The following is a 22,365-nucleotide window of genomic DNA, read 5'->3' as shown; positions in this document are numbered from 1 at the left end:
TGTTTGAAACAAAACGGCTTCAGGCCATAAACACAAAGCAATGAAAGAGGGAAACTGTGGAGTCGTGTGATTCTCTGTGGGTTTCTCACCACTAAAATATTGATCAGAGACATTTAGAATTATTATTCAGTTTCAAAGTTACAGCTCTGGAATGAAAGATAATCATTTTTCAATTGTTTTGACTTTATCTAAACACTAAAATAGACACACACACATCTTGTATTCATGAGGCCACCTATGTGAAGGGGAACCAGATAAAGGGGTGAAGAAGAGTGGTGGGTGTCGGACATCTATACGAGTCATCCGTCTACTGAGAGTCGTTAAATGGAAGCAGGGAAATCAGTCTAATAAAGGAAAGAGGTTTCTGCTCAGTCTTGGATGAAGGCCAAAACCACTGCTGCACCCTTATTCTCTCTCTCTCTCTCTCTCTCTCTCTCTCTCTCTCTCTCTCTCTCTCTCTTGAAGTCTCTCTCTGTGTTGTGTATTGAGCGTATTGATCGGTGTGGTTGCTGAGAAGGGACCTGAACTACCACAGCTCCACCTCTGCCACTCACAGACAAACACAGACACTCTCAGTCCGAGACCTTAACTACATCTTCAGATACTTTATGGACGCGGCTGCTGCCGGCTGCTCATTGGTCAGACTGATGGAGGGAACTCTTCAGGCCACTACTTCAAAATACATGAGATCTGACTCACACTGGGCTATTTGAATAAGAGAGAGGTTCAACATGGCGTCATTCAAAAGACTGAAGAATCACAGCATGATACATTTCCTCATCTAGTCTACCCAACATTATATTTAGGCAATTAATCTATGTGGTTTATAGAAATACATTGAGATGTTTGGTTCTGCTGTGACATTTATCTGCTGTGTGATTGAAATGTAAACATAAAAGTAGACAGAATATAAAAGTACGCAACATATGAAGTACTCAACACACAGTACATAGTACAACATAGAAGCAGTGGATAGGATGAGAGTTGTGCAAACCGGAAAACTGCAAAAATGGATTGAGAAGTGCAAAGATACTTCATTATACTTAATATAATGCATATGCACAAGATGAAGTCAATATTAATAGTACCCACACATTTATAAACTATTTCTATATGAACTCCTTCTATAATAACTATTTCTATATGAACTGTTTCTATAAGAACTCCTTCTATATGAACTGTATCTATATGAACTGTTTCTATAAGAACTGTTTCTATATGAACTCTATCTATATGAACTGTTTCTATATGAACTGTTTCTATAAGAACTCTTTCTAGATGAACTCTTTCTATATGAACTCTTTCTATATGAACTGTTTCTATAAGAACTCTTTCTATATGAACTGTTTCTATATGAACTGTTTCTATATGAACTGTTTCTATATGAACTGTTTCTATATTAACTCTTTCTATATGAACTGTTTCTATAAGAACTCTTTCTATATGAACTATTTCTATATGAACTCTTTCTATAAGAACTATTTCATTTGAACTGTTTCTATAAGAACTCTTTCTATATGAACTATTTCTATATGAACTATTTCTATATGAACTCTTTCTATAAGAACTATTTCATTTGAACTGTTTCTATATGAACTGTTTCTATATGAACTCCTTCTATAAGAACTCTTTCTAGATGAACTCTTTCTATATGAACTCTTTCTATATGAACTCTTTCTATATGAACTGTTTCTATAAGAACTCTTTCTATATGAACTCTTTCTATATGAACTGTTTCTATATGAACTGTTTCTATATTAACTCTTTCTATATGAACTGTTTCTATAAGAACTCTTTCTATATGAACTATTTCTATATGAACTCTTTCTATAAGAACTATTTCATTTGAACTGTTTCTATAAGAACTCTTTCTATATGAACTGTTTCTATAAGAACTATTTCTATATGAACTGTTTCTACATGAACTATTTCTATATTAACTCTTTCTATATGAACTGTTTCTATAAGAACTCTTTCTAGATGAACTCTTTCTATATGAACTCTTTCTATATGAACTCTTTCTATATGAACTGTTTCTATAAGAACTGTTTCTATATGAACTCTTTCTATATGAACTGTTTCTATATGAACTGTTTCTATATGAACTCTTTCTATATGAACTGTTTCTATAACCTTGGAGTATAAAAGTGTAAATTGTTAATTCAGCTCTAGAATCTGGTGACGTCTCCTTTGCTGCCCCCTGGTGGATGCATTATAAAACTACATCCTGTCCCACAATGCACTGCCTCATTTTATTCCCGTCGGCCCTTGCGGTGAGTCTCTCGTACCAGTCAAGATGGCGGACAGACCAGGTACAGTAACGTGTCCTCTGCAGAAATAATAACACTCAGCCTGTGTTTTGTGTCTCGTTGTGTGTTGCCTGTTGTCGGTTGTTGTTTGCAGTAGCAGTGTGTCTGCGTGTGTCCGTGTTTGTGAGTCCGTGGAGCTGCGTGTGTCCCTGAAGGCCGCTCTCGCTCCTTCCGAGTCACGTCAAGGACTTTGCGTGTCATTGGCAGATTTGCGGTTTAAATGTCTGCGCGAGACGTTTCCGGACATCAAAGTGTTTTATCGAAGTCACGAGAGTGTTTGACTGTGATCCTCAGTTTGTTTGGAGTCTTTACACTCGAGCTGTGTTGCTGTGTTTTACTTATATAATCGTTTACTTGTAGCTAGCATGCTAACAGTGCTAACCCGGTGTCCTCCTCTAAACGCTCCTCTTGGGTTAAATCAAATAACAAAAACAATGAAACCACAAAGAAACAAACAACCAACAACCTTCACTTTCCTCGCAGTGGTTTTATATCAGCTGACTAATAAAACCTCATTCATTTCTAATGGATCCAGAGCGACACTCACCTGCTAAATGTCAAATGTGTCACAGTCAGAAGTTTGTTTCAGTGACTTGACAGAGCAGATTTAAATTAATCTTTAAACTGTCCCACTGCAGCTTCACGTGTGTATTTGGACACTTTTGTCTTGCCACTGTCCAAAGTGCAAAGTTATGCACTTTGCAGAATTACAGGCTGTAACCGCCTTGCAGGGAAAGGCACCTTGAATCGTGAAGGAATTAATAGATCAATAATAAATATTGTGTTTAGATCGAGTTGGGTTAGTGACAAATACAGATAACAAAGGTTCAACATGTATATCCACATATTTCTTATGTATTGTGTTACAAGCACAGTGTGGAGGTGTAATTATGTAATTAGTCTGGAGAAAGTTGAGCTGTTTAACAAGTGTCATCCTCTGCTCAGAGTTTAAAACCACAATCTTCACTCAGGAGAACGTAGAAGAAATAACGTGACATTTGTTGTGATAATTATCGATATTGACTAATATGAATGTGTTTGGCGACATCACCCAGCCCTAATTTCAGAGAGTTACAAACAAAGTACTTCTGTTAATTGTTGTTTCTTCTTTATGACCAGTTCCCGTAATTGAGAAGCGTCTGATGGATGTGAAGCTGGGCGAGCTGGGCAGCTGGCTCGGAGGCCGAGACTTCACCCCCAACGGTGTCATCTCATCTGTCCGCAGGGGTGAGGAAACCTGTCCTGACTGAAACTTCACTCAGGATAATAAATAAAAAGCCTCTTTCTGTCGTCTCCTGCGTCGACTTTGCAGTTTAACAAAACAAATGTTCAGGTTTTAGGTGAATTTAAAGGATTCAAACCCGTGACTCTTAAGTCACAAGCAGATATTAGACCCGACTCTTTCTGCTGTATATTTCCCCTCAATTTGTGTTTCCCCTCCGTCTCTTCCAGGCCATGACAGATACTACAACAAGTACATCAATGTGAGGAAGGGGGGCTTCGGCGGTGTCGCTATTCTGCTGGCTGGCTATGTCGCCCTCAGCTACCTGTGGGAATTTGACCACATCAGTAAGAAATGATTCTAACTTATCTAATGTATTCCACTTCCCCCCCCCTCTGTCTTTCTGCAGTACATTACTGATATGAAAAGGTTTTAAATTATAATTCTGTTTCTCTTCTTCCCAGAACACGATCGCTGGAGGAAGTACCACTGAGCGTCCTCAGACCTTCAGGGGTTGACGGTGGATCTCTTCACTCCCCCGGCTCTTTCTACTCTCAGCTCTTGTGTTAATATGTGACCAATAAACAATATAAAGATTTACACTTGTGTCATGTTTGGATGTCTACATCTAAAGCGATTGATGGTTAAAGCTCTCAGCTATAGATTACCTGTGAGACAACACTTTATAAACATATTTATACAACAGGTGAATCAGTAACAAGAACATTTATTTTAACACATTGTACAGGTTGTAAAAATGTTCACTCCGTCCAAACAAGTGAAATTTATCCTTTCAACGTAATTAGGACTGAGTTCTTTACACCACACAGTTGAAATTTGAATGTGTTGAGATCTAACAGTAAATAATTAACTACCAATGATTTAAATGTTTGCAAAAAGCCACAAATGTCACAGTTGGAAAGTAACATTTGACAGTGATATTGTTTCTGGCAAATATATTTTGGGCTCCAATGGATCACAGTAGTTTTGAGTAAAAAAAATTCCTGCTGGTATTTATCACAACTTTTCTTTATATAAGGTCAACAGATTCTGAAAGGATTAGCAGGTTGTAGCACTTGGTCTGCCGTCACAGATGTAGTCACGTGACCTGAGGAGACGAAGATCGGCAACATGTCAGCGCAGTCCCTCTGGAGATGCACGCTGCAGACTGGTCCCTGGGTTTCACGTCGTCTACTTCTTCAGAGTCGAGCCAAGTCATCCAGCCACAGGTGTCACCTCAGTGGCAGAGTTTGTAAGAGGCAAAAAAAAGTTCATCTTTAGCTTCCTCTGCTCACATCTGGAGCGCTGGCTGCAGCACTGTGGGGTCAGGACCTCAAGACTGAAGGTCACTGTCCACTGAGGAAGGCGAGGTGGCCTTTAGTGCATTTGTTGGCATAATGGCCCTTCTCTCCACACTACAGACACAGGAGACAAAGGCATGAAGGTGTTACTGGCACAGACGAGATGGGAGTTAGGAGAATAACAAGTTTAAATAATAACTGGATGTTCAGTGTGTTGGTCCTTTACAATGTAGGGAAGATGAATTGTCTAGATACTAACGATGCAGTGAGCGACTGGGACACACAAGACAAGTCTCACCTTGTAGCAGGTGACCTGGTCCAGTGGACGAGGCCCTCTGTTGCCGGTCATGTTATTTTGCTGGAAACCGCCCATGACATTGTTGTTCTGCGGCCGCTGGCTTGGACTGGAGTGGGTCAACTGGATTAGAGAGAGCGACGAGCGGCCGATGGTAGGCACTGGCTGCAGCGGGACACGGGGAAAAGCAGGTGATTAACACGCAGCACTGAGGTAGAAGCTGCGACAGCGTGACAACTGGCAAGTGGGTCGATGAATGAGAATGTATAATCGTATCCTCTCACCTTTGCTTGGTTCTGGGCTTGTAATGGTAGAGGAGGCTGTTCAGAGGCTCCCATAGGCAGCTCAAACCGAGGGCTGCGGAAAAACATCTCACTGTTACATCTGTAACTGTCGACTGAAATCTCTTAGCTTACTAAACAATAACTCATCATATTCTGATAACAACACAGACAGAAATATTATGTAGGAGTGAAATAAAAAGGATAACTTACTGCATAAATTTACAGGATTTTCCTTCTGGACAGAAACCGACCAGGTAATTCATACAGATCACTCTTCTTGTGTGTCTGTGTCTGCAGTCGGGACCTGAGACAGACAGATGGACAAAAAAGGTCAGCGACTTAAATATAAACAACACAGAAAGGTAATAGGAAGAAGAGATGCAGCTGATGAGCATTGGTTGGCGGCTAAAACAGAGCGTTGTGGGACCCACCGTGTTTGCAGAAGCCTCGGTCGTACCAGGGACAGTCCTTGATCTTGGACTCTGGATCGATGTGCAGGAACGGACATTCCTTGTTGCTGCACTCACCTGCAAGGATCAAACAAACGAACGAAAACAGAGACCAACAGGGTCGAGTCATTAACCAGCACAGAAAGAAGAAAGAAATACACTACAGGTAACTTAACGACTGGAGGCTGATCAACAGTCACAAGACAAACACAGTAATGAGGGAGGGGACAAACCAAATTTGGAGTAGAAGTAGCATTCAGGCATCTTGGTCATGTCGTATTCATGGAGAAACTCGCACTGGTCTCCCTTCTTACACAGTCCTCGGAGCCAGTGCTTACAAACCACCGTCTTCTCTCCACTGATGTGACGGAAAGGACACATCCCACCTGAGAGAGGAAACACAAACAAACAACAATCAATTCATGCCCCTGGACAGACGTGGTAATCACCTTTAAATAAATGTGTCTCTCAAATCAACTATAAGGTTTCATATTTATTAACCTATTTATTACGACGGTAGTTTAAAAGCTGTATTTTTAACGGGTCTTCAGTTACTGTTGAGTTAACGTGGTCACTTCCTGTTGCAGTGACCATAGTAACAGCTTCCAACTGACAAATCCATCACAAGAAGATGAAAATAAAGAAACATGAAAATACAATGAATGAATATTTTTTTGATTTGCTGAAAGCTGCTCATGTGAAGCACAGTCCAATGCTGCACCTTAACGGATATTTTTCATTTTTATATATTTGAGAAAAGATTCATTTGGATTTAATTTTGTAAATAAACTCATATATTAAAGTAGGTAACAGCCAGTTGCAGCAGTGTTAGATTTTACAGCAGCTGCAGTTTGTCCAGTCAACTAATGTTTGATTTAAAAAAAAACGAGGGAAACCATCAGAAGTTTGATGTGTTCTTGTTTTCATCTGAACTCAACCCGCGGTCTGCACCGAGCAGTGCTTCCTGTTTACATGCTGCAGTTACAACTTCGTGCACATCGGACACAGGAAACACGTTCATGTTGCGTTTCTCACCTTTCACACAAGCCGCTCGCATGAAGTACTCGCACACGGCGGATCCGGATTCTGCAGAAAAAAACAAACAAATCATTTAGCGGCAGACACCAGTGGCGGTTCGCAGAAGCACACTCCACCTGCAGCGGCTAAAGCACCAGCTAGCAAGCCGATGAACTTACTGTCCATGCCGGGGAAGGGCAGCGGCTGCGCCCCCAGCTGCTGGTCCATGGCGAGCTCCAGGTCGAACTTGATGTGTTCCGCGTTGGCCAGTAAGTCCTGCATGTCTGCGGGGGGGCGGGGGGGTGTTTGCGGCCGGGAGAAATGTCTGTTAGCTAGCTTGAAGTTAAGCTAGTTAGCTAGGTACTTCTTCATGAGCCAGCTAACGCGGCTAACGAGGCTAGCCGGGCTAACCGACACCGCCCGACAACAATCAGCGGGCTCACCGACGACACAGCGCCGCAGCCGCAGCTCCTGTGGTGCGCGGAGGGGAAGTTTTAGACAAAAAGCCCCGGACGGAGATCCGTGTTCAACCGGTAAACTGTCACCGAGCTGCTCCTTGTTCTCCACAGCAGCCGTGAGGCGCGCGCACTGACCTCTGACCCCGGACCAGGCGCCATTAAACGATCGTCGAGAGCTCGATCGAAGGTGTCTCGTGGGTTCGATTCACTCAAACCACATCTGGATGAGTTCATAGACTGAATGTAAATAAAAACATGATGAAATATAATGAAGTGTTATCAATTATCAATACAATTCTGTGGAGAAATGATGGTTGTAAAACAGAAAAATACAAGAATAGATTTAATAGAGATTCAAATAACATCTGGTCTGATTTTCCCTCAATTAAACTTCACTTAGTGTGTTTTAATCTTTTATTTTATATGTATATATTTTAAAATTTTAATTGTGTTATTATTATTAACTAGCTTCTCTGATATCTAGCAACAGTCTGCTCCACTAGTTTGAAGCGTAGTTTACAAAAGCCGCACTTTCCATTTTCTTTCGGCCGTTGTTGGGAACCTCTAGATTTATTTTATTTATTTATTTAGTTTCCTTTACATCTAAAAGTCATTTAAACATGTTCTGATATTACTTAAAACCTGTTCTTTAATATGAATTACATTTGAACATGTTTTTATTTGTCCTTGTTCAAAAAATAACATTTTTATAAAGGTTTTAATTATTTATCTTTATTCTATTATCAATTATTTTGTACTTGGTCTGGTGACCTGTTCAGAGTGTATCCTGCCTCTCGCCCTGTGTCAGCTGGGATTGGCTTCAGCTCCCCCAGTGACACTCTAAAAGTATTGAAAATGGATGGATGGATGTTTGGAAGTGATAAATACACAAACAAAGTAACAACAGTGGTTTTACAATTCACAGATTTTATTGAACACGTCTCGTAATCAAGGATGATCGTGCGTGAAGGCAGTAATCATGTTTTGCGCTCAGATGTGCAGTTCTGCTGAAAACAAACTTTGGATTTTTAAATGGAATACAAAAGAAAAAGGAGATTTTGACACAATTAAAGCTTCATTGTAATTCTAACAAGAGAGATTGAATTCACAGTGGAGAAAACCCATCAAAGACAGTAAAGGCACAGTAGCAAAACTGAATATTTGCAACGACAGTTCCAATTATTGGTATAATGTGTGTATCCATGGCTGCTGTGATGTCATTAGAAGCGTCTTGATTTGGAGAGACAGATTTAACCGTTAAAACAAATATACACACAACACACAATGTTTGTTGAAAGCATTAGTGCAGCTGCCCTCAGAGTGTGGACTGCTGCCCCCTACAGCTCAGGGAGGCCGGGCATCGGGAACTGACCAGCGAAAGCTTCCACCTCAGCCTTGATCTCTGCCACCCGCTGCTGGAACTTCTCTTCCTGTCCCAATGCCTTGATGAACTCCTTAAGATTTGCCTTGGGATCCAGGCTTCTCTGCACCTCCAGGGTCAGCTCAACGCCTGCAGGGGAAAAGCAGAGAGCTTGTGGTTCGTTTCAAACATCTTGAATATACTGCCTTTTTTTAAATGTGGGCTTTAAGAGTTTACCTTGGTGGATGAACTCTGCCACCTTCTTGAAGTCATCCTGCTCCATGCCTCTGGAGGTCAGAGCTGGGGATCCAAACCTCAGACCACTCGGACGCAAAGCACTTTTATCCCCTAAACAAAAGGAAAAATTAAGAATGGCACTCTGCACTCTGGGGAAAAAAGACATTTACAGCTTTTCAGGAGCTACATCCACAGAAATAAAGGATAGACTAAATTATACACACAATAATGTCTTCATTAATTTAAAATCAAAGCTGTACATATGGCTGCCACCTCTATTTAACTGGTCTTTAGTCTGATATTTCTCTAATGGTATCTTATGATAGAATCACAAACGCTACCTGGACAGGTGTTCTTATTACAAGCGATGGCACAGGCTTCCAGAACCTTCTCAGCTCGTCCTCCATCAGTTCCCTTGCTGCGCAGGTCCAGCAGGATCAGGTGGTTGTCAGAGCCGCCTACACAAGAGGAGACACACAGCATGAGAGGACCATAAAGCCATTAAGAGCTTATACACCTATATACGATTCCTTTAACAGCTATACCATTAACGAAAGAAAACAAGTGTCATCGTGCAGAGTGTCTCATACCAGTGACGATCTTGTAGCCGTAGTCAATAAGAGCACTGGACAGAGCTTTGCAGTTAACAAGAACCTGCTCCTGGTAGGCCCTGAACTCTGGGGTCATGGCTTGTTTGAGAGCTACAGCAACACCTGAGGACAACCAGCCACAGACAAACCTGACATAGATGCTACTGACATAATTAATTGGCTGTTTATTTGAAAGTCAAGAAGAAGAAGTATGATACCTGCAATAGCGTGGTTGTGTGGTCCTCCCTGCAGCCCAGGAAACACGGCCTGATTAATCAAAGACTCCAAGTTGTACAAAGTCTCCTTCCCCTTGGCATCGACACTCCGCACCCCTGGAGGAGGGAAGCACAGGCGAGAACAATGAAATGATTTGATAAATAACAAAGAACCAATACAGAGAGAAACACGTGCGGATGTGGTTTGTTTGGACAGAAGCATCATTTTTCAATTTCTACCTTTCCTGTAGAAGATAAGTCCAGAGCGGCAGCCACGCAGCGTCTTGTGCGTTGTCGAGGTAACAATGTCAGAGTACTCAAAGGGGGAGGGCACCACACCGGCAGCCACCAAACCGCTGATGTGAGCCATGTCTGCCATCAGGTATGCACCGTTCTCGTTGGCGATCTGCCTCAAACAGGCGTAGTCGAGGTTGCGGGAATAGCAGCTTGTTCCTAGTGAAGAAAAACAAGGAAGAGGTGAACGTTCAGCTTCCTTGGCGAAATAACTTTCTAAAGGGAAATTATTTGGTTTAAATTTGTAAGTTTCTGTGTGTGTGTGTGTGTGTGTGTGTGTGTGTGTGTGTGTGTGTGTGTGTGTGTGTGTGTGTGTGTGTGTGTGTGTGTGTGTGTGTGTGTGTGTGTGTGTGTGTGTGTGTTAAAAGACCTGCAATGATGATTTTGGGGTGGAACAGACGTGCGTTTTCTTGCAGCCTGTCATAGTCGATGTAGCCGGTCTCTGGATTCACCTAGACATAAATAAAATAAATAAACACAAATAGCCACATCTGACATAGATCTGGAATCACTTTGAATAAATATAGTAAATTAATATAATAAATATTCTGTTATGTTAGGTTTTTGATTTCCCCCACATTTTATATCAAATTTCTTTTATTTATCTATGTATATATTATTTATTTACTAACTTTCATGAGGAGTAACAGGCCAATAATATATGAACATGATAACAATTTATCTTGCTAAACTTCTTCCAGGACTCAATAGTTAAAAATAAACTACTCCAAATATAAAATGTGTTTCAGACAGTCACATTAAAAATATTCTTTATTAACTCTTGATTTAGTTTATTTTACCCAGGAAAACAACACTGATTTGGTGAAGCTCACATCTGTAGAGCTGAATTAACATGGGAAACAAGACCTCCACAATAAGAGCATTGTGCCTTGATTCTCATGTATTTAACAATTATTATGCTGAAAGTTAACAGAAACTATGCAAAGTTATTTTTAACATCTTTAAGAAATTTGAATATAGATTTCCTGACGGGTGTGTGTTGACAGAATGTGTTTGTTTGCTCTGTACCTTGTACGGCATGGACTCGAAGAAGATGGACGTTGCAGAGATTTTTTTCTTTTCAGTCATGAAGCCGTGTGTCAGGTGACCTCCATCAGGGAGGTCCAGTCCCATGATTCTGCCGTGAGGCTCCACGATGGCCGTGTAGACCGCGAAGTTAGCAGGCGACCCTGAACAAAGAAGAATCAACAACAGGTGAACAAGGACCAAGCTGAGAGAAAGGACAACAGAGGAGTTTGGAGAAAATAAAGTCACATCAGTAATATTTGAATCAGTATTCGATACCCGAGTATGGCTGCACGTTGACGCCCCATTTCTCTGAGTCCAGACCATAGGCCTCCAGCGCCCTCTTCTGACAAAGTCTCTCCAGTTCATCAACATGCTCTGTGCCACCATAATACCTGAACACAGGGATCACAATGAATCTTACAGCTAATGGTTTTATACTGTTTTCTCATGTGTGGTGTAAGATTTCAAGTGGAAGGATTTTACCAAACATTGTGAGTTTTTACAATAATTTGACAAACTCAATGAATTCCTGTACCTCTGTCCGGGGTATCCCTCAGAGTACTTGTTGTTCATGCAGGAACCCAGAGCCTCAAGCACAGCTCTGCTGGCAAAGTTCTCAGACGCGATCAGCTCCAGACCGTACGTCTGCCTGTGCTTCTCTTTTTTTATGATGGAGAAAACCTGAAAACACAGATGTACACAGGTGCTGTGTCATTGAGGGGTACAGTGACAGTTTATCACAAGCTCTTAAAGGGAAAAACTGCATAATTTTTTTGTACATTAGTTTCACCCAAATAAACCTGCAATTGTCTTTTCCCCATAAATCACTTCTTCTTCACTGCAACAAAACAGTAGTTGCTGTAGTTGCTGTTGATTTCCTGTAGTGGAGCATTAACCTGAATGTTGTGTATTCATAGACGTATTTATTTGGGCTGTTTTTCAGTTATGACTGCCAAACTACACAAGTTTACTCTGTGTCAGCTGATAAGCAAAGTCCAGGTATGGGGGAAATAGTATCGGCCCATCCCTCAGCTAAATATAGTGACAATTATATTTAGTTGCAGCTATAAAATTAGTTTTTAAAGGTATATTACTAAGCGATCGTATATATAGATGTGATGTATATATGGATTTGATCAACTGATCCACTGAACAACAAACCTCTGAGTCGTTGATGCCCAGAGGCTCCAGCATCATCTTGTTGTGTGACTCCCATGTTTCCTTGCTCACACCGTGGCCGTTTGTTGCAGACATGGCAGCTGATTCTTTGGTCACAGGGAATAGAAATCTTAAAAAGAGAAAGGTTATGGTTTCTTTGTTTAGAGATCAATGGATTTATTTTGTATAGCACATTAAGGAGACACAAGCTTGATGATCTGACCCACATAGAAATTTGTTTTGGCCCCGATGTGGAGCATATTGCCACACTGTCATCCTGCGTGGAAGGAGGGCACTTGGGCAATCTGCTCCTGTTTGCCAGATCTGGGCCACAAGTAATCCATAACCATACCCCATGTCAACCAGAGGTGGCCCTAATTAGTTTTGTGCTGTTTGGGCCACATTAACCCTTTACCACATAGGCCACTTTAGGTTTAAATCCATTTAGTCCGGGCCACAAGAGCCACATCATTGCCTGAAGTGGCCCACATCCGTATTCTATCTGGGGAGGAATCTGGCTGAGCTGCAGTCAGTGAGCAGGTCAGAAATAAATCTGGCAGCCATAACAAGTAGTAATACTTCGAAATCAAGTCTGAACTGAACCAGAAGCCAGTGAAGTGATTTTCCGAGCAGGTGAAATATTCCCCTTGTCCCAGAATCATATAACAATAAACCTCTCCCAGTCATAAAGGTTTATATATAACTAGTGGAGTGAGTGAGTGCTGCGGACACACTGATCCACCATCTCCATCAGATCTATCATTCCAGTCTTCAGACAAAGACACATGATGCAACTCTGTGGGTCTGTGGCCTGACATGGTCTCGTCGGTTGACCTTCGACCCCTCCAGGTTAGAGACAGTTCGATAACACGGCTTCACCACAGAGACAGGAGGGAGTCAGCGGAGGGTTGAGTCCAGGTCAGCCGAGCACATGACGTTCATTACCGGGTGTCTGCTCGGAGCGGAGCGGAAAAACCAACGAGGACGTGGACAAAAGGACAACTTTAAATAAACTTTCACAGTTCAAGTGACGCAAAGGAAATGACGGTGAACTCTAATGTTAAACGGATTAAACGAGAGTTCAAACTGCAGCGGAGCTTGTTATTGTTGTGTCCCCGCGGGAAAAAAAACACAAACTCATAACAACTGGTCCGTTATTTGTTTTAAATCACTTCCTGTCACTAGAAACTAACTTCGACTGCAAAGTTTACTGCGCACACGTGACGCTCAGTGGGTCCGCTACACGTGGAGGTCGCTCACCCGCCAGTGAAGAAGAGGCTCCGGCCGCTGGGAGACGTGAGTCCGGCTGTAGTGACACCAGATCCCCGCTAGACCTCCACCCCCCCCACACTGCCTCCTCCACGCGGGGGGTAAAGTCCGCCAAACTCTGCACCAATCACAGCGCTCCATCTTCTTCTTGTGGTCGCTACCTGTCAGTGTGGCTGCAACAGCACCCCCCTGTGGTCGAGGTTGTTAATGTGGTTGTTTTGTGTGTCATCCTCAAAATAAAACAAAATATAATACATTTTCTCAGTTGAGTGCTTATGATGAACTGAAAAAAATTAAGTCAATGACCTCAATGATTTTCTGGCGCACTGAGGGACACTCATTACTCATTATAGTTTTTTTGTTTAGATTTATTTATTTAACTTCGCCCCTTAAACATATTTATTTCCTATTACTAAATATCTCTATATTAGTATTTACGTTATGTTAGATAGATGGTGTTTAATGCTAGGCCATGTCGTTTCCTTTTTTGTTTATCGTCTCTGTGTTGAAGTGTGAATTTTAAAACGATGAATGGCAGTTCAATGGTGTCATATATATAAGCTCTAAGCAGAATGGAGCATATGATGTAGACAACTATATAACTTAAATACAGAAAAGGAGATAAATTAAATTTCTATAATATTCATAAGCAAAGTCATACAGTCTTCTCCTCTCACAAGAGAATTATAGACACGAAGAGTTGAGACTTGACATTTACCAACCTGATACTAATATATAATATATATATAAAAGTTTTCATCCAAACATCCAAACGGAGAATGTGAACTTTAGTAAAAACTTTGAATGTATGTCTCTTTCTTGTACGAGTATTTGAAAGATTTGTAGGATTCTCTGAACTGTGAAATACTTCTATTCTAAACTGAATATCTGTGATGTTGACTCATTAGTTTTCCAACATGGACTCTTTCACCTGAGGTTGGGAAAGCCTCCAAAACACAAGATGGTTTTCTCACAGGGTAAATCAGCAAATAAAGAAATGAACAGACTTGTTTCATCATATTTATCTGAAATATTTTCATGAGTCCGTTATATACAATGTAACATCCCCCAAAATATAGTGGTAAAGCTCAGTTAGCAAAGTTGAAATTGTACAGTGATAAGTATAACTATAAATATCATGTACAGGCTAAATGGTTAGAAGGGATTCATTCCAAGTGTACGTGAAGACTGATGTAATCTCATTTGTATCTGTATTTCCTGGAGGGATCAACGAGGCCATTATTCCATGCCAAAACATTCACAACCCCTCTCCTCTGGTGTCTCCACAACCATTTTCGAAATGTTACAGTAATGTCAAATATTCTTCATAACTCTTCATTTAAAAAATAGTCATATATATATATATATATATATATATATATATATTGCACCAGTCCAGAAACATGTGAAGACGCCTCAGATAAATACTCTGCATCATTTCAGCGTGAGGGAGTTCATTCCTCTGGCTGCCGCTGACGCTGCTACTTTTGCTGTGAAGAGAAAATAAAGGATACACATGATCAGCTCGACAAGATTAAAGCCACATTTTTCACTGGTCAAAAAACCCAATGACACCACACTAACATCTCAAAAACATCCAACATAAATGGTTTTGACCAGATCTAGGTGCTCACCCTTCTTCTCTTCGTCTTTCTTTTTTGCAGCATCTTCTCTCTGCTTTCTGATAATGGCGAGGCGAGCGAGGTCAGCTTTGGCCTGGTCAGTCTTCCCTGCCAAGTGCAGCTTCATGTAGCGCTCCTTCGCCCTCTGCTTCTCGATCTCCTCTCTGTGCGGGAGTTGGTGCACGTCGAGGTGACGAGAGCGACATTAGGAAAGTTAGTGTAAAAATGTTTTTGACTGGAATCACAGAAAGTAAATTTCTAAATAAGGTGTTAAAGTGCTCAGAATATGCAGGTAACATTTGGAAATTTCAAGCACATAAGACAATAGAATTGGACATCAGAGGCCCATACAAATCTAATTATGTCATTTCTATCCTTCGTCTTTATCCGTCTTTAAAAACTTACTGTATGTAAAATAAAGTAAAAAAATGAGGTTCTCATGAGGCACTGATATGATATGACAGACTGACACACACCTTTCTCTCCTTGATAATTCCCTCGGCTCATCCAGCTCAATTTGCGTCACCTTCTTGGACTTCTGTGAAATTCTGTTGGGGTTCTCGATTTCTATCAAGCCTTCCGTACCGGTTCTCTTTCTCTGCAAACACATCACAACAGTTCGTACAGTATAAGGTGAATGAATGCATCATTACTGTACTCCATGTTGAGGCAACTGTATGTGTGATAAGACAGAGTGGCAGAGTTAGTGTGGCAGTACCATGGAGTCGTCATCATCGCTGTCCTCTGATCCTGATGCTGGTAACTTCTCCTCTGCCAAGTCATTCGGAGCCACACCCTCCGCCCCCTCTGCGTCCTGCTCTTGCTATAAAACATAAATGACAGACAAGCAGTTGAACCAAAAACAGACCATTATCTAACAATGGTATCAGGTTTAACACATGTAGTTTCAACAGGTAATATCCGGGATATCTTTGCTTCATTTCTGGAAAGTGGAAGGAAGTAGAGACGTGCCGTCGATCTTTATAAACAGTCTATGCCACCTGTACAGGGGGGGGCATCTTGTCTATGCCCAACCATTGACACATGATCAGTTAATGTATTCAGATAAATGACAAAATTGGTGGATGGATTAAACAATTAAAATCCAATTCTTTTGTTAGTTATAATAATAGATGTTGGTTCTTTCCTGACTTGTCCTGAGTGAATCACCCAAGACTCTGTAAAACGGAATTTTTGCTTTTTTTGAAGACTTGTCAGGACCTATGAGTTAAGGGGTGCAGCTTCTGAGCAGCTGCTTGGGGCCCCAGGTCATGAGGGGGCCCCCGAAAGGCTGACAAACTTTACTCAACAGCAGTGTCTCATAATAATGGGGCCAGTGACTACAACCCCCCAACCACCGACCCTCTCTCTCTCTTAAACAACCAATGGTGTATTTGCAATGACATCTCAGCAGGAAACCTCCCTATAAGGGCCCCATGTGACTCCCGTCAGAGCTACAGTTCTGTATCATTCTCAAAGTTTGAATTGAAAATGAAAGTAAAGGCCAATGAAGAGGAGTTATCCACCGGGTGGTGAAAATGGAAAGAGAAACGAGTTGATGAAGAAATATAAACGAACCTAGTAGTACAGACAGTCTTGAAACTTAAGACTTTTAAATGGGAAATCAGTAATTAAACCACTGGCCTTGGTTATATGTATTTTGTTTACATTTCAAGTTATATATGATGTTTTATATATTTATATTGTGCCAACTTCTATTGGCTAATGTGTTTTCTGGCTTTTCCCACCCGTTTTTTATTGTTCTTTATATTTATATTTTGATTTTATAAACTTTACTTAAGTAAGATTTTAAATTAAAAAATGTTTACACTTCCTGCCCTTCTTTGGTGCACGATTATTTATAACATAGTGTTTGATAAACGATGTTTGAGTGAAATCTGTGGCTGTGGAGATTCAAACTTCTGGATCAGTTCACTCAAAAATGTTGCATGATGGGAATTGTAGGCAGGAGCGTTTACTACCGTGACCATACGTAGTACACTAACCTGTTTCCTCTCCTTTTCCGCCTTCATCTGAGCGTCTATCTCCTCGGGGCTGGTGTAAGTTCTCATCCGGCCCTTGTGGCTCCCTCGCTTTCCTGCGACGAGGTGGGAAAAAGAGCAGAAGACAAAACAGAAGCTGGTTTATAAACATTGTTGTTTAGTAACACGTGAAAGTTAAGACACCGTCTATAAGCAGCGAACAGCCTGTGGCGTAATGTGGCGAACAGCAGGAAAACACTGTGGAACACAATGGAGCTGGATCCGGAGTCACTCTTACCTCCTTTGGGCATTTTGACAAACGGGGCCTTTAATTAAAAAAACTCTTAAAAACGTGAACACGGTCAGAAAACACAAAATGTTCAGGCGACAACACAAACTGACAGCTGACTAAACTCACAGCACTGATATGTGGAGTGGTCCCAGGATGTGCCTGTCCACAAATCCTAAAAACACGTGTTTGTTAAAGCATTTAATAATCCCGTGTGTCGTTATAAACTATATTGTACATATGTTTGCATGCAACGTCCAGTTATTGAGCTAAACAACGTGAGTTATAAACTAAAATAAATAAACTTTCCGTTGTTTTTCTTAAGGCAATTTGCTGGAGCGCTAAAGTGATGCAACGCACAGAGAAAGTGAGAAAAACATCTGTTTTGGTTTTATCTCAGTTTACGTCCTTATATGGAAAAACACTTTATTTAAATAATCACATGTCGTGTTTTCGTCCAGAGGGAAATTTAAAGAGTTTTTAAAAAGTGCATGAACGGAGTTTATTTTTTGCCTCGACGTCATCAGAGCGCCGATAGAGAGGGAAGGGAGAAACCCCGCCTCCGTCGATGACGTCTAATTTCAGCGCCCGAGACAGGTTCGCATTATCAGAAACGAAAACAGAGAGACAGGAAGTGCAGATCGTGGCAGCGGCAGCTCGTAGAGGCACTTCCGGTGGCAGCAGAAACTGCTACTGATTTGTAGAGGCAGTTGCCACAGCTGTCCTGTGACTTGTTCCCTGTATTGTGAAACATGCTCGTTTATATGGATGATTTCTTTGTAATAAATATTCGGCCGAATTCCCCAAAAAAATATTTTCTCCACTAACTATCCAGATATATCGGGTTTCAACAATCCAAAATGTTGTAGGGGTTTAGTTAAACTTCAATAAGATTCATTAAGCATGTTATGGGTCCACGCCATGTTCAATCTTTTATTTTTGTCTGCTGATCATATATGATATGTGCCTGTGCCACACTGTTATTACAGCTCTGTAGCCCTTTTTAAGACTCCATTATTAACATTTACCATCACTGACACAATATGTCATTACAATAGACAATGCTATAATTTAATGCTTTAATTTAGTTATTATGATCTGCATTTGCACAAATTACTCAAACATAAAACAAATAAAAGGAGATTATTTATACATTTTGAATGTCTCTTGTACTTGGTAACCTTGGTGGAGATGTACTTGAAATTAGCGGTTAGCCAGGAAAGTATTAATAACAGTTTGCTTCAATATCAGTACTGTTCACTTTGTTTTAACAGGATAAGCCAGCCTGTATCAATATTGCTGTCCATGGAGTCCTTGTCAGTTAACTGAATTCAAATAAATACTGAAGACATGAGAATAAAGCTTGGTTAAAAAGTAGTGGGTCAGTAGCCATTTGTCTAGTATATGCACTGTTTAGTTACTGTTTATAGAGGTTCATAACTCATAAAAAATATTGAAGGAGTAGCAATAAGTCTATTTTAAATGTCCTTATGGATGTTAGTGTATTTAACTAAGAGTCCTTGGAGAATGCCTATGAATCCCGTCATAAGGAAAACATTTGGGCCAAAGTCAACTTATGAGAGTAAATAAAACTGTAAATGGTTTATATGCAACTGGAAAGTAACATTTTGTGAGTCTCTCTTTGCTGTCTTGTAACACAAAAACACTGAATACAAATATAAATGGAGAGTGTGCCTGGTCCCACCTTCTCTGGAAACTTTCTTCCTTCGTGGTACTTCCATCTTCTTTGGTACAGTTGTCGTCAATAAATTACTAGATTACTCCCTTTGCATCAATGCTATCATGGAGTTATTCACCATCTAGTGTAGAATTTAAGGGAAGGATACAAATGTACATTTGTGCTTTGGTTTATCACAGGCAGTTAACAGGCAGTTTCTGTTGCCACCGGAAGTGCCTCTACACCGGAAGTTCCACTACACCGGAAGTGCCTCAACGAGCTACCGCTGCCACTACTTGAGCTTGCCCTCACTGCGTAAACAAGGGGGGAGCTTTTGTTGTACTTTGTACAAAACACGACGAGATGCCCAAAGTGAAGAGAAGCAGGAAGCCGCCGCCGGACGGCTGGGAGCTCATCGAGCCCACTCTGGACGAGCTGGATCAGAAAATGAGAGAAGGTAAAGCCGGTGGATGGCGGTCGTCCCCGCGGCGGCTCCGCTCAGCCCGCAGCGTGTCGGTGAAACGAGCTCCGTCGTTTCTCTCGGTTGTTCCCTCACGGTCCAGTTTGGTTTAAACACGGGGGGGTGATGGTGGTGACACGAGGGTTTTTTGGGGTAATGGCTGCAGCAAATGTCGATTACCACGAGTGGGGAAGACTTCCGCGGAGGCATGGGGGGGGGGATGCTCAAAGCAATGTCCTGAATAGACGCGTCCACCCCCGGGTCCGTTACTGGAGGTTCACCGACCACAGCCAACATCCAGTAGTAGTTCCTTAACCGAGACAACACGGAGAGACTCGCCTCGTCTTTGAAAGCACCGGACGATCAGTTTGAATCCCTGTGTACTTGTAAAGTTTGACGATTGTTCATCTTCTTTCTATACTGAAGTAGACCTACGAGTCTGAAACAGAGGCTGTTCCCAGCATCATATCATCTCTAACATCCCCCCCCCAACCAGGCATTTGCATCATAAATTCATAAATCTATTTGTTCTAACTCCAACTGTTTCTGTCATGTGTCCTGCTCCTCGCAGCTGAAACAGAGCCTCACGAAGGAAAACGAAAGGTCGAGTCCCTGTGGCCAATTTTCAGGCTTCACCATCAGCGGAGTCGATACATCTTCGACCTCTTCTACAAACGCAAAGCCATCAGCAGAGGTGAGCAGGCTCAACCCCCCCCACCGATGAACCTAATCTAATGTTGTCCACTTCCTCTTCTGTCTACTTCACTATTTTACAAACTAAACCAAACTATCCCTTTACCCTTCATTTGGACTCTAAGTCTGAGACAACTCTTCTTTACTTAAGATGTTTATCTAAAGGTTTTGCCTCATGCAAGTTACCTTTTGTGTTGTTAATCTGCACATGACCATACATACAGTACATTACCTATTTCTAGCTTTATTCTCTGTATGAGATGTTTAGTAATAATCATCTTTGTGTGTGTGCCCTGGCAGAGCTGTATGATTACTGTATAAAGGAAGGCTACGCAGACAAGAACCTGATTGCCAAGTGGAAGAAGCAGGGCTACGAGAACCTGTGCTGTCTGCGTTGCATCCAAACGAGAGACACCAACTTTGGAACCAACTGCATCTGCAGAGTCCCCAAGGGAAAGCTGGAAGTCGTAAGTCTGACGTCAAATAATTTTAAAAGACAGTCTTAGGATGAGTTTTTATTAAATGTCTATTAAAGGCTTAAGTTGGTCATCAGCTTTACATTATTCCTGCTGATTTCTGTACAGACGTGACTCATAAAAACTGCCACAGCGACAAATCACTGTAACACTTCAACTGTAACAAAGACTCACATAGTATATCAGGCTCTTTTATAGATTAGACCAGACTCTCCCTTCCAGTCACGGTGTCGGTCAGTATTTAATAATCATTGACATGCTTTCAATGGCCCTTATTGTAATAATAAAGTACATTTTTTAAAATTAAGACTTGTTAACGTAGTGGGGTGAACATAGAAAATAATATCTGGGGAAAATCACCAGATTTAACTCCTGAAAGATTAAGAAAAGGGAAACAAGTTGCCAAAATACACTAAAATCGTTTAACTGCTGTGTAAAAACACGTACTTTGAGGTTTCACAATTTCTTAAGTTGTTGGTTCTCATGCAGCCAGCTGGTCCAGTGAACAACATGCTGCTGAAATGATCAAGTCAGACTTCAGTGAGAAAACGGGCTCAAAGCCAAGATGTGCATTGATAAATCTGAGCATATGAGACGGAGGTGTTTGGAAAGGGCTAAATTTGTGGACAGTAATTTTAAGAGCTTGCTTCATCCAGTTTAAGCTTGTTCAGGAAAAACATTTGTTCATTGGTGTCGCCACCCTGATACAGTTTTAGATATTGAGGACATTTCCTGCATCTAACCTTTTTCTTCAGTTGAGGGGTTTGACAAACTAGATACTTAAAAATACTTTACTACAACACAGAAAATGTGACAGTAAATTCTGTAAAATCTTGCAACTAATGCTGTTTTTGTTATTTTCCTCTCTCTGCAGGGAAGGATCATTGAATGCACCCACTGTGGATGCAGAGGTTGCTCTGGCTAAGTGTAGATTTTGGACATCTATTTTCTGTTGGACATCAGGGCTCATCCATCCTCCATCCGTGCTCCCTCACAACCCTGACGTCCCAGTTTCTTTAATTCAGTCGCCTGCTTTAGAAACAGTTCGCTAACATCTTCACCACCAACTCCAGCAGACCTGATTTGGGATCAGTATTGAATATTCTGCTTTTAAACATGTGTGGGCAATGGAGAAAGCATGGAGAGGGGCCATCTTATCTTAAATACATTTGTTTTTCTCTGTGCTGTTGTTTTTTTTTAATATACACTAAACTGAAGCCCTGGCCTCACCGCTGTTTCTGGATCAGGCCTGTTATTCCACTGTGAAGGTCAATTTCAATACTTCTGTGTTTCATTTCATTGAAGGGGCTGGGAGGAAATGATTTGTGTTTGAATGTTGTTTTAAACCTGAAAACCTTTTTCTTCAACATTGTTATTGTAGTATAATTTTAAATAAAGCAATTCTGATTTACTTGCTCTCGTGTTTTTATCTTTTTCTTCATCTCATGGCGTGAAGTTAATTATTGGCTGTGGTTCCGGACGTCTTCAAAGCTTTCAGTCAAAGGTTGAACACCTGAAAGAGACGGTGTTGTGCAACGTGTCTGTGTATCTGTTGTGATACATATGAGATGGGAATACTGTATTTTACCCCACATCTCTTTCACTGCTTACTACATACATTCTACATAAAACATTTACAGTATAATAAGCTTTTACCATTTTCCCAGGAAATAAATAA

At 41.1% G+C, this 22,365-nt stretch overlaps 5 protein-coding genes across 5 annotated transcripts; 2 read left to right on the top strand and 3 right to left on the bottom strand.

Moving 5' to 3' along the window:
• Positions 1-2,204: 2,204 nt before the first annotated feature.
• atp5mf (ATP synthase membrane subunit f) lies at positions 2,205-4,131 on the top strand. Its single transcript, XM_035181440.2, has 4 exons — positions 2,205-2,312; positions 3,429-3,536; positions 3,762-3,878; positions 3,996-4,131. Exons 1-4 carry the CDS (start codon positions 2,297-2,299, stop codon positions 4,022-4,024), a joined length of 270 nt encoding a protein of 89 aa, XP_035037331.2. The 5' UTR covers positions 2,205-2,296; the 3' UTR covers positions 4,025-4,131.
• Positions 4,132-4,242: 111 nt separating this feature from the next.
• cpsf4 (cleavage and polyadenylation specific factor 4) lies at positions 4,243-7,495 on the bottom strand. The gene is made up of 8 exons (XM_035181439.2): positions 7,057-7,495; positions 6,896-6,946; positions 6,094-6,246; positions 5,843-5,938; positions 5,622-5,715; positions 5,412-5,484; positions 5,131-5,292; positions 4,243-4,946 (listed from the first exon to the last, which is right to left on the bottom strand). The coding sequence occupies exons 1-8, from the start codon at positions 7,157-7,159 to the stop codon at positions 4,878-4,880; spliced, it is 801 nt and encodes a 266-aa protein (XP_035037330.1). The 5' UTR covers positions 7,160-7,495; the 3' UTR covers positions 4,243-4,877.
• Positions 7,496-8,242: 747 nt separating this feature from the next.
• shmt1 (serine hydroxymethyltransferase 1 (soluble)) lies at positions 8,243-13,623 on the bottom strand. The gene is made up of 12 exons (XM_035180951.2): positions 13,479-13,623; positions 12,222-12,348; positions 11,596-11,741; positions 11,337-11,452; positions 11,061-11,221; positions 10,402-10,483; positions 9,978-10,190; positions 9,741-9,854; positions 9,523-9,645; positions 9,274-9,390; positions 8,933-9,043; positions 8,243-8,845 (listed from the first exon to the last, which is right to left on the bottom strand). The coding sequence occupies exons 2-12, from the start codon at positions 12,312-12,314 to the stop codon at positions 8,673-8,675; spliced, it is 1,449 nt and encodes a 482-aa protein (XP_035036842.1). The 5' UTR covers positions 12,315-12,348; positions 13,479-13,623; the 3' UTR covers positions 8,243-8,672.
• An 871-nt stretch (positions 13,624-14,494) lies between these two features.
• pdap1b (pdgfa associated protein 1b) lies at positions 14,495-17,548 on the bottom strand. Its single transcript, XM_035180952.2, has 6 exons — positions 17,390-17,548; positions 17,116-17,207; positions 15,828-15,932; positions 15,586-15,707; positions 15,122-15,273; positions 14,495-14,977 (listed from the first exon to the last, which is right to left on the bottom strand). The coding sequence occupies exons 1-6, from the start codon at positions 17,400-17,402 to the stop codon at positions 14,922-14,924; spliced, it is 540 nt and encodes a 179-aa protein (XP_035036843.1). The 5' UTR covers positions 17,403-17,548; the 3' UTR covers positions 14,495-14,921.
• Positions 17,549-19,308: 1,760 nt separating this feature from the next.
• On the top strand, positions 19,309-22,000 carry bud31 (BUD31 homolog). The gene is made up of 4 exons (XM_035180580.2): positions 19,309-19,515; positions 20,090-20,212; positions 20,512-20,678; positions 21,562-22,000. Exons 1-4 carry the CDS (start codon positions 19,422-19,424, stop codon positions 21,610-21,612), a joined length of 435 nt encoding a protein of 144 aa, XP_035036471.1. The 5' UTR covers positions 19,309-19,421; the 3' UTR covers positions 21,613-22,000.
• Positions 22,001-22,365: the final 365 nt, after the last annotated feature.

This window comes from Hippoglossus stenolepis, chromosome 16 (genome assembly GCF_022539355.2).
Source record: "Hippoglossus stenolepis isolate QCI-W04-F060 chromosome 16, HSTE1.2, whole genome shotgun sequence".
In the NCBI taxonomy this organism is placed as follows: Eukaryota; Metazoa; Chordata; class Actinopteri; order Pleuronectiformes; family Pleuronectidae; genus Hippoglossus; species Hippoglossus stenolepis.
The sequence above is the reverse complement of the archived record's forward strand: the minus strand, read 5'-3'. Positions and strand labels throughout refer to the sequence as shown.